Raw genomic sequence first — 14,126 nt, 5'->3', positions numbered from 1 at the left:
GTAGCAAGTCAAAGCACTCTGAAAACAGATGTGTCATACACTAGTGCGAACTGATTGGTCCGTGCTTCCTACCACTTAAAATGGCATAAAATTTCTTTAAAGTTTGATCTTTGTGAAGGGAGTTAAAGCATTCACATTAAAAATTAGTATGAGCTTTGCGAAAGAACTTTTGCACCTTAAATGGATTTAAAACTGTGATCACCATAGAACTGGTGAAGCAATACCTGCACCACAATTACTGTAACCACTGGGCTATACCTTACTGTAGAAGTTTTATTTCTGCTCACCAAATCTGGCACCGCATTCTGTAATTCCTTTTATGCAAAGTTCATTGTAAACCTACAGAAAAAAACCAAACCCCATAGGGCTAGTATATGTTAGCTGAAAATTATCTTGAACAGGTGCCTTGAAATAATTTCATCTGATGAGAGAATTGAATAGCTTTGGTTTTGGTTTTTTTAACCCCTAAGTAGTTATTAATAACAAGTGCTTCAAAAATTACTGTGAAAAATCCCCTCATATTAAAGTCGTAACAACAGCAGACAGAAGAATGTTCTCTCATAAACAAATGCAAAGCTGCTTGGTTTCTGGATAGAAACCATTAACCCTCATCACCCTGATTAATTACTTTCTATTTTTAAACCCTAAGACATTACTGCAGTTCCTTTCAGAACACACGCATAGGAAACCAATAGGCAAATTCCCTTCTTCCACTAGGTGAAAGGGAATAGATTGACCACAACAGTATCTTTAGTTCACAAGAAGCTGCAAACCAACAGAGCTCCCAGTACTTTGTCTTGCCCCTAAGCTAGACATCGTCTAGTTGGGAGAACAGAATAAGGAGCAGTCAGTCTAGTCACATTCAGAGAAGCGGGAAACCAAATACATTTACAACAGATCAGTCCAGATACAAACACCACAAAAAAACTACTGCTGACTTGGCCGCCCACACCTAGGCATTGCATGTTTAACTAATAAGGTTAACTTAGCTCCAGCATTAGTTGATGTAAAAAACATAACATGCTGTGGAACTAACAAAACGTTAGTTGTAGCCCTACTGGTGCAGTTTTCCAAGTCCTCTGGGAGCTGCCTTCACCTACGTATTACTAGGACCTCTGAGGGTGTATTTTACACATACGCCTAAGCTTATCTATCCTATGATCCTTCCCAGGGGTGGGTGGCAGTACGCATGTAGCTTGTTATAGTCCTCCGCAACTCTGGAAGGCTATCACTATCCAATTACTGCAAAGTGGAGACATTACCAGTTCAAGACAGAGCCATTTTTCAACTCAACACAAACTGTATCAGCCTGAAAATACCCCAAACTCAATAATAAGGGATTATTTAATACCTGACAAGAATTCCCTTGAGTCTCTAAGGGCATCCTGTGCCTTGAAACCACAAATAGCATTGTTCTGGACTTTTACAATACCCTATGAAAGGCAACTGAACCTCAGGGTGGTGTGAAGCACCACCCAGATATATTTTTATTCAAATAGTTTCTAGTCTTTGCAAGAGGCGTCTAAATTTTAACTTGGGGAACAAACCTGGTTAGGAAAGCAACAGCTACAACAATTCCCCTCTTCAGATCTTCGTTACATAAGTTTAGAGTTTTTCCCTGAAGAATACCCTAGAGAATCTGTTCAAAGAAATGGGATTCTACCTTACTTTATTAGTACTGCAAGCATATTTATGAAGACTGATACATACACAGGGAACATTTGACTAGGGACAAAAAGCAAATGATGAGCATTTAGTTTAAATCTCTTAATACACATGCTTCCCCAAACTCAAGTATTCCTTAAAATATGACAGGAAGTGCCTATTTGCTTTTCCTATTCACACTAATTCAGGTCTATTGTTGGCTGAAACAAAGATCTTTCAACCTGCATCACCCGTTCCCAGGACATTTGACACCAGTTTATTAATATCATAAACATAAGAGGCATAAGTGGCAGAAATCCAGACCCACTCCTGGTACCCATTTTAAATAACCTCAGAAAGGCAGGTGAATAACCTCACAGGTTGTGGAACTACAACATTTATTCACAAGTAGGAGCAAGCAGTTAAAGGTCACAGGTTCTCCTTGAGTCTGTTCTTTGTAGCCACTGCAATACTATACAATCAAAAAAAAACCCAATAAAAGCCAAAAAACCCCCGCAAAGCTCAAGTCTGTCCACAAGCTTTCCTCACTCCAACCAGCAGAATTGTTCTGCTTTTAAACAAAAAAGTAATCAACAGCAAATCCAACATTTCAGTGTTTTTAAATACCAGCCAGCTGTTCAATGGGAAAGCTGTCATGTCGTTCAGTTTTCTGAACATCACAAAATTCAGCTAAGAGCTTCCAAACTGTGAAGCTTAAATCTATTTTCTGGTGGGGAAGGGGGAAAAGAAGAGTGGCCCTCCTACTGAGGATGTGCCTGCCACACCTAGTTTTGCATCAATCCCCTTTCAATTGCAGTGAAAACTCCTCTTCACTCAAGATTAGGCTTATCAAAAAAAAGATTGTGAACAGTAGTTTCCAGCCTCTGCATAACATCACCATCAGAGGCTATACACCCCTAAATTAAGTTGCTATCTAACACTCCATCAGAAAGGATGTTTTTGATGCAAAATATGAACAAGAGAAACAGAAACATGAAGTAAAGAAAATACACTTCCTAAGCAACACCTTGTTTAAAACGCTAAAGGCACCGTAACTCTTAACTTACTCATTTTGAAAGCATCGTCTACCGAATAAAAAGCCATCTGGCATTTTAGATACCTGGCCTAGCTGTGCTTGTGCCCCACTCTTGTCGCAGCACACATCAGTTACACTTGACCTGGAAAAGTTAAGTGTCCCTGTCAGATGCAAACAAAGAAGCTCAAAACCTTAGGCTTCAATCAAGTGCCACAGAATTCTGGCAACCAACAGAGTTTCTAACAGCCCAGGACAGTGATATAACCAAGCCTTTCTCAAGTGGCTTAAATACACTAAAAAAATTGGAAACAAACACATGTTCTTTGGCACTGCAGCAATAAAACTCTACCTAAAACAAATTTTTTTCTTAACCCCGAGTGAAATCTTGGCTAAAATGTAAACCCAGTAGCATATGAAGTTCTATGGTTCATTTGAAGGGGGAAACAGGCAGTGTCAGGGTTCTCTGCTTCTACAGTTTATGCTACAGAGGAAGCACTTTAGGTATTACTGCAGACATAGCAATAACTTGACTAAATGACACAAGAAAGAAAAAGGCCTTCCTCCCCTTTGAATTTTCCTGTTTCAAACATCTACTATCACAGGGATTGTGCCTTTCAACCATACATTATCCCTTTAAACAAAGTAATTGTACGAAGCAGTACAATACGCAACCTACACTAGTTATATTTCCATTACAGAAACGCTGTTCAGCCAGCAAAACTTACACTGATTATGAGAGGTCTTCCTGGACAAAGATGACAGAAGGGTTAAGTTATATTAGTATTATGCATAGAATTTACTTGGGGAGTTACTCATCATTTTTGTCCTTTGTATAATCTCATAGAGATCATACATATCTAATTATAGGGGAACAAAATTAACTCCAGCAGGAACTAACTTCATGCCCACAATTGCTTCATATAAGATCCCCTTAGGTGCCTGAATGTTCTGTCACTATCACTCACAAAACTGAGGGACTTACTGAGCAGTACGAGGAGAATTGAGACAAAAAGGCTTATAAATAACAGATTTGATTATTTCTGCTCTAACACAGCATTTGTCTAGCCTTAGTACTCTGGCACATGACTTGTTCCAACATACTTTGTGCCTGCAGAGCTTTACTTTACAACATATCATTAATAAAGCTACAGCAAAATTGGTTTGCCTATCTTATTTCCAAGAAAGTGACATCTCAATTTTAGCACTGCTAAGGACAAAAAAAATTCAGGTTTACTGATTTTCCAGAATAAACTTTATGCTGGAACAGAGAAATTAAATAGCCTCTATTCAGAGTAGAACAGCACTGCCATTTCTGACCTCTCTGAAAACATTCCTGCTGACCTGCAGATAAAGGACATCCTATTTATTAACCACATGCAGAGTGAAGATTCAGGAGACCACAACTCCCATCTCAAGCCACTGCTCCCTGGAAAACCTGTATTCTTATAGCTAAGTCACAGCACTACATACTCACCAGGCTCCTTCAGGGTTTATACATAATGCTAATGGAAGTGCTCCATAATTCTTGTAAGACACACTATGATATGCAAGTTATACATAGTATAAGGATTCCCCAAAATGCATTAAAAAAACTGGACTAAGTTTTATTCAAGCTTTAGCTCTTCTCACTGTGATAAACATGTTAGCAATGTATCTATTTTCCAAAAACAGGCTAATCACCCCTTGGTAGCAGAAGTGCTTTGCTGTTGTACTTATACTTCCATTTTCTTAGGGAACTGTTCACAATATGCTAGGAGGAATGAGAAAGAATGTTCATAAAAGAAAATCTCAACAAGCTCAGAAGTACCATCTAGGCCTCAAAAAAAAAGTGTCAGCAGTTAAGCTGTTCTTCCCACTAAGTTACATCCAGTTAATAGCACGAAGTCACTGCCTTTTATGGCTATCGGGGCTAATTTCCGTTCAAGACCAGTGTGCAATCCCCACACAGAAATTTTAGGTGCTCCTTCACCAAAAGTGATTTTAGACATTATGAAAAAAGTTGTTCAAGGCTATGGGTAGCTAAGCTTTCAAATATATGCTTCTGAGACTGTAGAATCTCCACAGATGAAGGTTTTTTTAATAAACGTCCAACAGGAGTAATAGATATATTTGAAAGATTTGCATGTGGGGAACATACATACTAACAAGCTCCCAAGGTCCTGTCAGCCCTATCCTCTGTGATACCATCCTCATTCTGTTGTGACAGCTGATAAACCCACTTGCTGGATAACCGGAGGCTGAGAAGCACACTGAAGAGTCTACCACTCAGATCATGGACTTCACAAATGCCAAAGTTATGTTTATACTCTCTGATTCCCTTTAAAAGGGGATTTCTGCTTTGTTAAAAAAATATTTACAAGCAACAGGACTAGCAGAAAATCAGCCCTGTGATCTAGGCAAAACATAGAAATATTTACTCAGCTCTTCTTCTAGTTCACAGAATGTTTACAAGCTTCTCTCCAAGACTACAAATTACCCTACTCAGGACAGCTTACACCAGTCATAACGGAACATATCTACACAGAAGTTGCCCCTGTATTACTTATTCAAGAAGATGTTCACCTACATAGCACCAAAAAGCCTGCACTACAAAATTAGCTGCGTATTAGTTCACATAAGCAAACATCCAATCAGTCAAAACTTTAAAAGGATGCTTTAATTTGGATGCCTGTTCATTGAAAGAATAAGTAATTTCTATTTCAAGTTGTATTTACCCGAACCATTACCTAATGCATAAAGTCATTACCTAATGGCTTTTATTTCAAAAGCAAAAACAAAAAACAACCTCAATACTAAAATGAAAACATACCTGCTTCTGCTTACATATGTTCATTATGCTTTTTTCCCCCCCCTATGCTCAAGCCAGGTGATTATTCATGAGTCCTTGAAACTAATTTGAACCAGTACTTATTTACTTCTCAATTCCTGCTGACAGCCCCCCCACTTCAACCTATAGAACCATTCCTCACATCCACCACAGTATCTACGCCCAACATACACAGTAATAACATAGGCTACACAGTCCCCTTAGAAGACCTTAGTTGAGATCTTTTCAGGGGCTTGTTTGTGTTCCAAAGTAGTACAGAGCTATTTATGGAAAAAATCTCTGCTGGAATCACAGCCAGAATTTCAATAGGCTGCACAACACAGAAAAGCCAGTGGTTAGTTTTCTGTTTGCAAATAACAATATATTTGGAAATAACATACTGTGCTATTGTTTTGCATGTACATAACAGAAGCCTTTAGGCAGTGCCTTTCTTGTCACTGAGCATGCTACAGATTAAGAGCACTGGAATATCTTGATTTTCTCTTTTTGCTGAAGCCATTCCAAAACATACACTGAAAGTTAAAAATTAGTAGCCGTATTTTAGAAAAATATCATAGTTTGGCAATGCCTTTCAAAATCAGCTACTAGAATTCTGTGACTTGGTGTGCATTTCTCCTGTAGATATAAAAAACAACTCCTAGAAACTATCATGCTGTTTCAGACTCTTCTCATACACTCTTTGACCAAAGCTTTTATTTCAGGTGCAAAAGCTAAGGCCAAAAATTTATAAGGCTTTTAAGCTTCATGTGTAGAATGCAAGAAAGAGACCATTGTACCTCAGATGTGTAAAATGCCTCCTTCTAAGCAAGGAAAATGAGAGCAAAAGTCACTATTACCTACCATAACAGAAGGGAGGGAGGGAAGGAGAGAGGGAGGCAGACTCCGTAGATGAATTTCAGGCAGCTTGCCGGAGAGCACAGCGCCTGTGAAGGTCACAAGTACAACTGAAGTTTCCAGCAGAGTTGAATACACAGTTCTGACTATTAAGTGACCGTGGAATAAAAATTTCTCAATTCCTTCACCCACTATGGGCATTCCCTCTTTCATCAGTTCATTTTAATACTTAATGCATTTTTTAGTGGCACTTGGAACCTGAAAAAATAGTCTTCCCTTTACCCATTCCGTCCTCCCTCCCCCCCCCCACTTGGCAAGTATTTTCCTGTGTTTCTATTCTGGCCCAAGCATACATGCCTCAGCTTCTTAGAAAAAATTTTTATTAAACAGAGGCCAATACTAGTTTCTAGCCTGGACTTTCAGAGATTCTTAACACTCACTTCTCTAAATGATGCAAAATGGAATCTACAAATCTTGACAACTCTGTCAAGGTAGACGCTTATAACACATCTTAAAAATATATATATTGTCTACTAATCTGAGCAAAATACTGACCTTCATTTTTAAGTTAATTATTTTACCTCTCTCACCTTCTCGATTTATAGATTAGGACCTTTTCTTTGGATTTTGGAAGAGCTGTATAGCAGCTGAAAACAAGATAAAGAGTATTTAGCAGTATTACTGTCCTGCAAGGGTCTCAAAGTTCCTTGCAGTAATTTTCAAAAGTTTTGGAACTTCATTTTGGGAAACGGGCACACTAGTCTTACAGATAGGGAAAACAAAGCATGGAAGTGTTAAAATGACTTGTGACCTTCCAGATGAAGCAACTCCAGATGATTACTTTCAGTTATCTCCATTTCTAGTCTTCCTTTTTGTCAATCTCCCTACCCCCACCCCACCAGGGTAATTAAATTTAAAACTAAACTGTCAACTTGGTAAAAAGTAAAAGAGTAATAACAGCTCTGTAAGAAACTTGAGCCTCAGTCAAAAAACACTGGTTAGAAAGAACGTGAATTGGAGGGTGCCAGACAACTTCCAGTTGAATGTTACATAATTGTAAAACTTGTGGAAAAAGAATTTCAAGATATACATAAATGAGCTTACAAGACCAAAGAGGGCTACATACATGATCTTCTCTTGATGACTTCTTCAAAATGATAGCAACCAGCAAGAAGGAAAGATTAAGGCAGAAGTGCTCCTACACAGGATGCAATCACTCAGTCATATCATTTTTTCTAACAACATACATGCTTAATAACCCTTGTGCAGGAATACTGAGGAACAGAACAGAGAGATGACCTAGCAGCACAGTTGTAAATGACAATTCAGAACATGCTTCCCTGATTTTCAGAAACAGCAGAAAGGTTAGAAACGCTACATAAACAAGTGGATGTCTTATTCCCAGGTTTGGTAGGAGCTTCTTCAGGTCAAATCAAGGAAAAGAATCCACAAGCTGCAGGGAGCCAACAACCTGATGTGCAGAATCTCCAAGTGGGTTTTTTTGTTTGTTTGTTTTAAATGTTCTCTGTCTTCCTACTGCACTTTCCTCTGAGGCATCTAAATATTGTCAGAGACAAAATTGCTGTGTTAAGCACAGCATGCGTTCTGCTCCAGTAACAGAACTGGTATGTTACCAGCCCCCACCACTTTCAAGAGTTGGTTATGACTTCCAAAATGGTCTGGACTAAAACAAAAGATCCTGGATATTTCTTGAAAACAAAAAGAAAGTAAAATTCAGCTAAAAACAAAACAAAAACAACCACACAAAAATATGAAGCTGTGATAAGAACAGCCTGAGAACAGGCAGAAGGACTACATAAAAAGTTTTAAAATTTTGGTCAAAAAGCCATTCCCGACAGTTCCACATTCCACTAAAACAGCTTATGAATGTTTTGCTATTACCTCTATAAAGCAGTGCCATTTTCTCACTGCTACACTGCATAATGAAAAACTTTGTGGGCTTCAATTGCTGTTTGTTCATACTGATCTTTTAGAAGAGATGTCCTCAAACATGAATCTCAATTCACCAAAATTAGAGTTTTCCATATGAAAGGCAGTCTGTGAATAAGCACATATCAACTGCAAGGATGAAAAGGCTGAGGAAGAGGCTAAGCAAGTTGTTCACAATGCCCTAGTTTCACATGTTGCCTTAAAACCGTTATCGTATCTCCAAGAGAAGCAATCCATCCATTCACCTCTCGCATCTCTTGTCACATTACTGTAGCACCACTACCTATTCTACCACAAACGTTTGTCACAGTTTGACAAATCGGTCTGAGGAACCTAATTCAGGATAAAATTAATCTGAGAGCAAATAATCAAAACCATGTAATTTTCATTCAGGTCCGTTTCCCAAAGCGATCACTCTGCAGCTAAGTGAACACCTGGGTCAGCTCAAAGCAGTAACTGGTAAACATACAAGGAAGGACCATCTTTTTCAGAAGCAGCAGCTACTTAAAGTGACAATGAACCTACAGGCAAGTCTGGATGCAATTTGAATTCTAATTCCTCTTTCCGTACCAAGGCCACGCTGCACTCTAAAGCAAGCTGAACGGGGCAATTATTAAAAGACAATCCAAGATTTTTTTTTTAAACTATCTCTAATATTTCTATAAATGAATCCTTACACAACGCACCAAGAACAGTACCTGCAAAGTTATGGTTTTGTTCTGTAATTCCAGTGGAAAAAAAACTCCAGGAACTCTCCAACAAGCGTCTTTGAGAATCATTATGTGAGTTGAAGCTAAAGATTTACTTCATTATGTAGTTCGTGCCTGCTGGACCAATTTACTTTAAAATTTTAAGTTATATGAAAAAATTAAGTCCCTCAGACTACACTTATAAGCACTATACACAAACACACATAGGTCATAATTTCTGCGAATCATCTTCTAACCTTCTACTAACAGGAGAAACGCCAGCTGAAATCGCTACTTTTAAGTGTAATCCCTGGAATACTTTTTATTTTCATCAGGGAAAAAGGAAATTACAGCTACTAGCATTTAACAGCCAAGAATATATTAGAAATTACTCCAAATTTTAAACAAGCAACTATAGTCTGAAGTCTCAATTACCTTAACTGTTCCTGAATATATGCAATTATCTTTTCTCAAGTTCTCAAAAATATAAGAGTGCCAACTGTGTGTGTTTGGAGATCACGTTATTCCCAGAGCATTAATTTAAGAACTGCAATTGAAAATGCAAAGAGAAACATTTCCACACAAAATGCATTCTATATACCTGGGAAATCAATCTTTCTTACAATACAACTCTTTTAAACCCTCTTTTCCTGACCCTAAAATTTTCTTCCAAAATTAGATGCAAGCGTAACTGCCTAAGGGGTTTAACATGTGACCTAAATATGCTGGTTTTCTTAATGGTGCTATCACTTGTAGATTGCCAAGAGGAAAATACATTTTTATAAAGAATGGCTGACCAAATTAATAATTTCTCCTCCAGTGCTTAACAAAAGCCTGATAAGTTAGAAGAGAGAAGCTCACAGCCACTTCTGTTTCTGTAACTGAATTACAATCATGCACAGAAGCCTCAAATAATTCTTTTCAGTAATATTATCCACTCACAGTATCAATACCTGATGTCTCATTAGCCAGCATCTTAATTTTAATGGCAAATGTAACAACTTAAAACCTTTCAGTCACAGAAAAGAACAAGGCAAGACCACCATCATGTAATGCTACCTGCTGCCCAGACCAAAGTCCTAAAGCAGTCCTGTCTGGAGAGCCAGAAAGTCAGCAACAGTATATTCAATAAAGGGTCCTGCTATATAAAATCATTAACAAGTGCACACACACGCAAAGTATCAGTACTTTACCTCTTAAGACAAGACACCTTTTTAGGCTTCCCCCCATTTTCACAAAGGCTCATGTAACAGCGTGAAAGAAGGACAAAGTCCTTTCTATTTCCAGCTTGCTTACATAGTAGCCCTACAAAAGTAGCATTTAGCTAATGCATGCTGTAAGAGCATAACTGAGCTATAAAGCAATATAGCAAAGCTATAATTACATATATTCCGCTCAAGTTTAAAATCCAGAAAACTGTCCAGATGTAGTTATTTTGACTGTAAGACCTACCGCTGCTTGTTGAAAGAGATTATTCTAAAGTGGTTTGGATCAAGTATCATACTTCCTGTATTTCTCTCCTTTTATTTTCATAGAAACATGGTAACTGTTGTCTCTATTCACATTCAGAAGTGCCTATCTATGCCAAGACTTTTCATTCATTTCAATCATTTCTTTAAAAGGGTAAACCTCAGTTTCACATGATTACTGAACATTGACTTATTCTGCACAACTTTTTGCTTCATACTAAAAACACTGTGGACATAGTTATGGTACTGCATATTATAGAGCATTGAAAATATGGAAAAAGGTCTGGAAAACACCCTTAAGGCAGTTATAAAAGCATCTTATACTAATGAATTTGCTTTGGGAGCACAGTGTTTCCTAAAGAGGAAAGAACAAATGGTATCCTTAACTTGGTACCATTGGTAATTGATGTTTTTACTACAAGAGGTACAGTACATAGCAGATTTAATTGTATGCACACTTAAACAGCATCTAAAACAAAGAAGGCCTAATTCTACAGCATCTAAATGTGAGACAACACATTAGTTTAGGCGAAGTCAAAACCCCAAACAAGGGATCAATTTTTCAAATCATATTAAGAGTGGTAAGACACGATAAGAGAAGATTATCACTTGTCAGATTATCTTTTTAAAGTACTTTACAGTAAAGCAATCAGTAAGTAATCCATCTCCCATTTAAGTGGCATTGTTTTCTACAACAACTTCTAAGAAACTAAACTGTACTGCTATTAACACAGGTCTTTTTACTAAGAGCTAGTAACAATGCTAAACAAATCTCATTTCCACATACTGCTTGTGTGGACACTGAAGGAAGAAAACCTATTCCATGTGTACTAGTTCTGCCGCACAAAAACATCAAAAAGATTTACAACATAATGATAAATGGCATTGTGTGCGTGTATCCCTGCGTGTGCGTTTGCACATGTGTACGCGATACAACTGTCACACTGAATAGCAGTTTGACAACTGGCTTATGCCTGCCGAAATCTGTGCTGCTTCCAAATGAGGCAGTTCTGCATCCTGCACCTGCCCTCAGACACACATTTTCATCACCCCTTCTTTACACCTCTAGTGTCTGCACATCCACACAGCCTTTAGTTCAGGGATCTGATTTGACTGCAGTGTAACCCAGTAAAAATCGACAGGTCCGTTTGTTTTCAATAGTAGCACAGACTTGGACCAACTTCAGTCTTTACATCTCAAAGATCACCAGTGATGCAGGATCTCTGTAAAGCGTTAGTGCACCATACCAAAGCTTCAACTATTTTATTTGGCCAGTATTTTAGTTCAGTCTCTTAAGATTACTGTTACAGTATTGGTATTAGATATATTCTATTGCTGGCCTTCAGATAGCACGTGCTCAAAGTATGTATCTCTTGAACAGAGAAGGTTTAAAGTCCTTTTTATCAGTTGATTTTACCATTTGTAGTAGTACAGCACTTAGGAGATCAGCGTCTTGTGTTGACTGTACATGAAGTCCTATAAAGACACCAACCCTCTTCCAGAGTTCCTTGTGTTCCTTTGAGCCACTCGATCACTCTCCACACTGTGCTGGCACAAAGCACACACAGAGCACTGAGAACCAGATCAGGGTTCAATTCAGCTGAAAAATAATCCAGTAAAAACCATAATTTTAAGTATTTTTCAGCTGGATCAGCTTCCCAAACAAGTTCATTGTGCAGTTACATGAACACTTGTGCCAGCAAAGTGGGAAGGAGTGCCTCTTTAAGCAGAAATGCTGCCAAACATGTAGCCATGGCCTAAATAGGCAAGTCAGAAGAGAACAGAAAGGGGGGGTGGGGGAAGAGACCGTACAGCTAGGAACACCCAGCTCTTAACTCTTACTTCAGCATTGCATCCACTAGGAGTTTTATTCTTCATTTTAGTTCTTCCAAAACACGTTCTATGTAGCTACAGCTACCACAGAAATCCATTTCTAAGGGTAGAAATACCCAAACCAGAATCGTTTAGGTAGCACCTTTAAAATTAAAAGCTATGAAGTTTCACAAAGCTGATCAAGAGCCGTAATCCACCGGGATTGCCACTGATAGCCAAATTGCATTCATTTGTGCTGTTGGAGTCTGACGGCTTGATCACTATAACCGCCGTATTTACGACACAAAAAACTCACTGCTTTTTCCAACTAATTTTTAATTTAAGCCAAAAAGATTCCAAGAACAGAAAAGCATCACAGAAGTTAACAGCACAACACTGGTCAGCATGACTGACAAGCTGAAGTGCCCTAGCTACCAAACCCATGTCAAGAGAGAGTACTGAATAACCTCTAGGGAGCTAAACAGCCACTTACTATTTAGCTGTTTGCTAAATGCTCTTTGTTTTAGGGGACTTCACACTTTAAATGCACACTTTAGTCAATCTAGACCAGCAGTTCCTAGAACACAGTAGCCTATTTCTCTCTCTAGATACAGACAGCCATTCTACAAACAGCTGAAGATAGAAGAGCTAAAATACAGGAGCAGACTTAGGAATACAGAATAGGACTACAACCTTGGTCTTTTTATTTATCTACAGCGTATTTCAAACTACCCCTTAAAAACAAACTATTACTGGTCCTTGCTCCTTCTAACTGGTGTTACCTTATGAGCATATAGAACATAACCACAGCCCTCAAAAACCCAAATTAAGCTCCCTCCCAGAACTATACCCCAATCTTTCTTCAGCATTATTATCACAACCTCTCACACCCTTGCTACCTTTCTTTGAGAATTTTTCTTCCCCTGCTACTCCATCAGTTCCCATTAAGAGCCCATCAGTGACTTCTATAATAATGCCATTGTTTCTCTTCTGTGACTCCTGCCCACAAACACAGCTCAATAGAAGCCCTTCTTCCCAACTGATCCCAGCAACATCCCTCCATCAACAAGGTATAGGCCCCTATTAGTCAGCTGTTGGTAAGCCTACAGAACCAGATGCACCACCGGGAATAACAGGCTGGTAGGACAGAGCTAACCAACTTTCTGAAGGAGGCTCAGCAGCTCTAATCCAAAATTACAGATGCATGTTACTTGACAAAGAGAAAGCTTTCTGGTAAGACAAGAGAAGATGGTGAACTGGAGGTTGTGATAAACTGCTTTTTACAGCAGTCCTCATTCCTGGCTCCAATATTCCTCACTCCAAGATAACTATTTTCGTGCATTGAAGACAAACTACTATTACTGAAGCAACAACAGTTCCCATAGCTGCTCTGCAATTTTGAAGTCTGCCAAAAATAAACATGAAACTACACTTGAAAGATATAACATACCTAGAATCAAATACAGAAAGCATTCCTGAACAAGGCAAAAGTCAAATGCTGTTTATATCTCTGACCACACACACAAGCTGGCTAGGGACAGAAATATAAGAGACTTCATCTGTTCATCATCTGCACAAACTGAAACAGACTACAGAAATGTTTGGGCTATAAAAGAGGAAACATGAAACAAGTCCTAGATTATTAACAAAGCAGCACAGAATGGTTAAGCATCCAACTTTAAAATTATGTCAGTAATCAGCACCCACAGCAGATATTCCAGCATTTCCTTCAGAGACAATTTAGGCATGAAATAGTTAAACAACTTATCAAAGATGAGGGGTGATCACTCGGGGTTAAAGCTTAGGACTTAAATTCCTGGCTCCCAGCCTTGGACCCAGACTATGAGACTTCTACATATCTTTGG

General features: G+C 38.5%; 1 protein-coding gene across 4 annotated transcripts in view; it reads right to left on the bottom strand.

Annotated features, from left to right (window-relative positions):
- PPP2R2A (protein phosphatase 2 regulatory subunit Balpha) overlaps positions 1-14,126 on the bottom strand; it is a 40,538-nt gene that overhangs the window by 19,606 nt on the left and 6,806 nt on the right. Inside the window, exon 1 of one of the 4 annotated variants that reach the window (XM_069801079.1) lies at positions 10,174-10,221. The exons of the other annotated variants lie outside the window; for them this stretch is intronic. Within the exon in view, the coding sequence (XP_069657180.1) occupies positions 10,174-10,210 (37 nt within the window). The 5' untranslated portion in view covers positions 10,211-10,221. Of the gene's footprint in view, positions 1-10,173; positions 10,222-14,126 lie in introns of those variants that run through there. 4 annotated transcript variants of the gene reach the window in all.

This window comes from Haliaeetus albicilla, chromosome 13 (genome assembly GCF_947461875.1).
Source record: "Haliaeetus albicilla chromosome 13, bHalAlb1.1, whole genome shotgun sequence".
Classification (NCBI taxonomy): Eukaryota; Metazoa; Chordata; class Aves; order Accipitriformes; family Accipitridae; genus Haliaeetus; species Haliaeetus albicilla.
The sequence above is the reverse complement of the archived record's forward strand: the minus strand, read 5'-3'. Positions and strand labels throughout refer to the sequence as shown.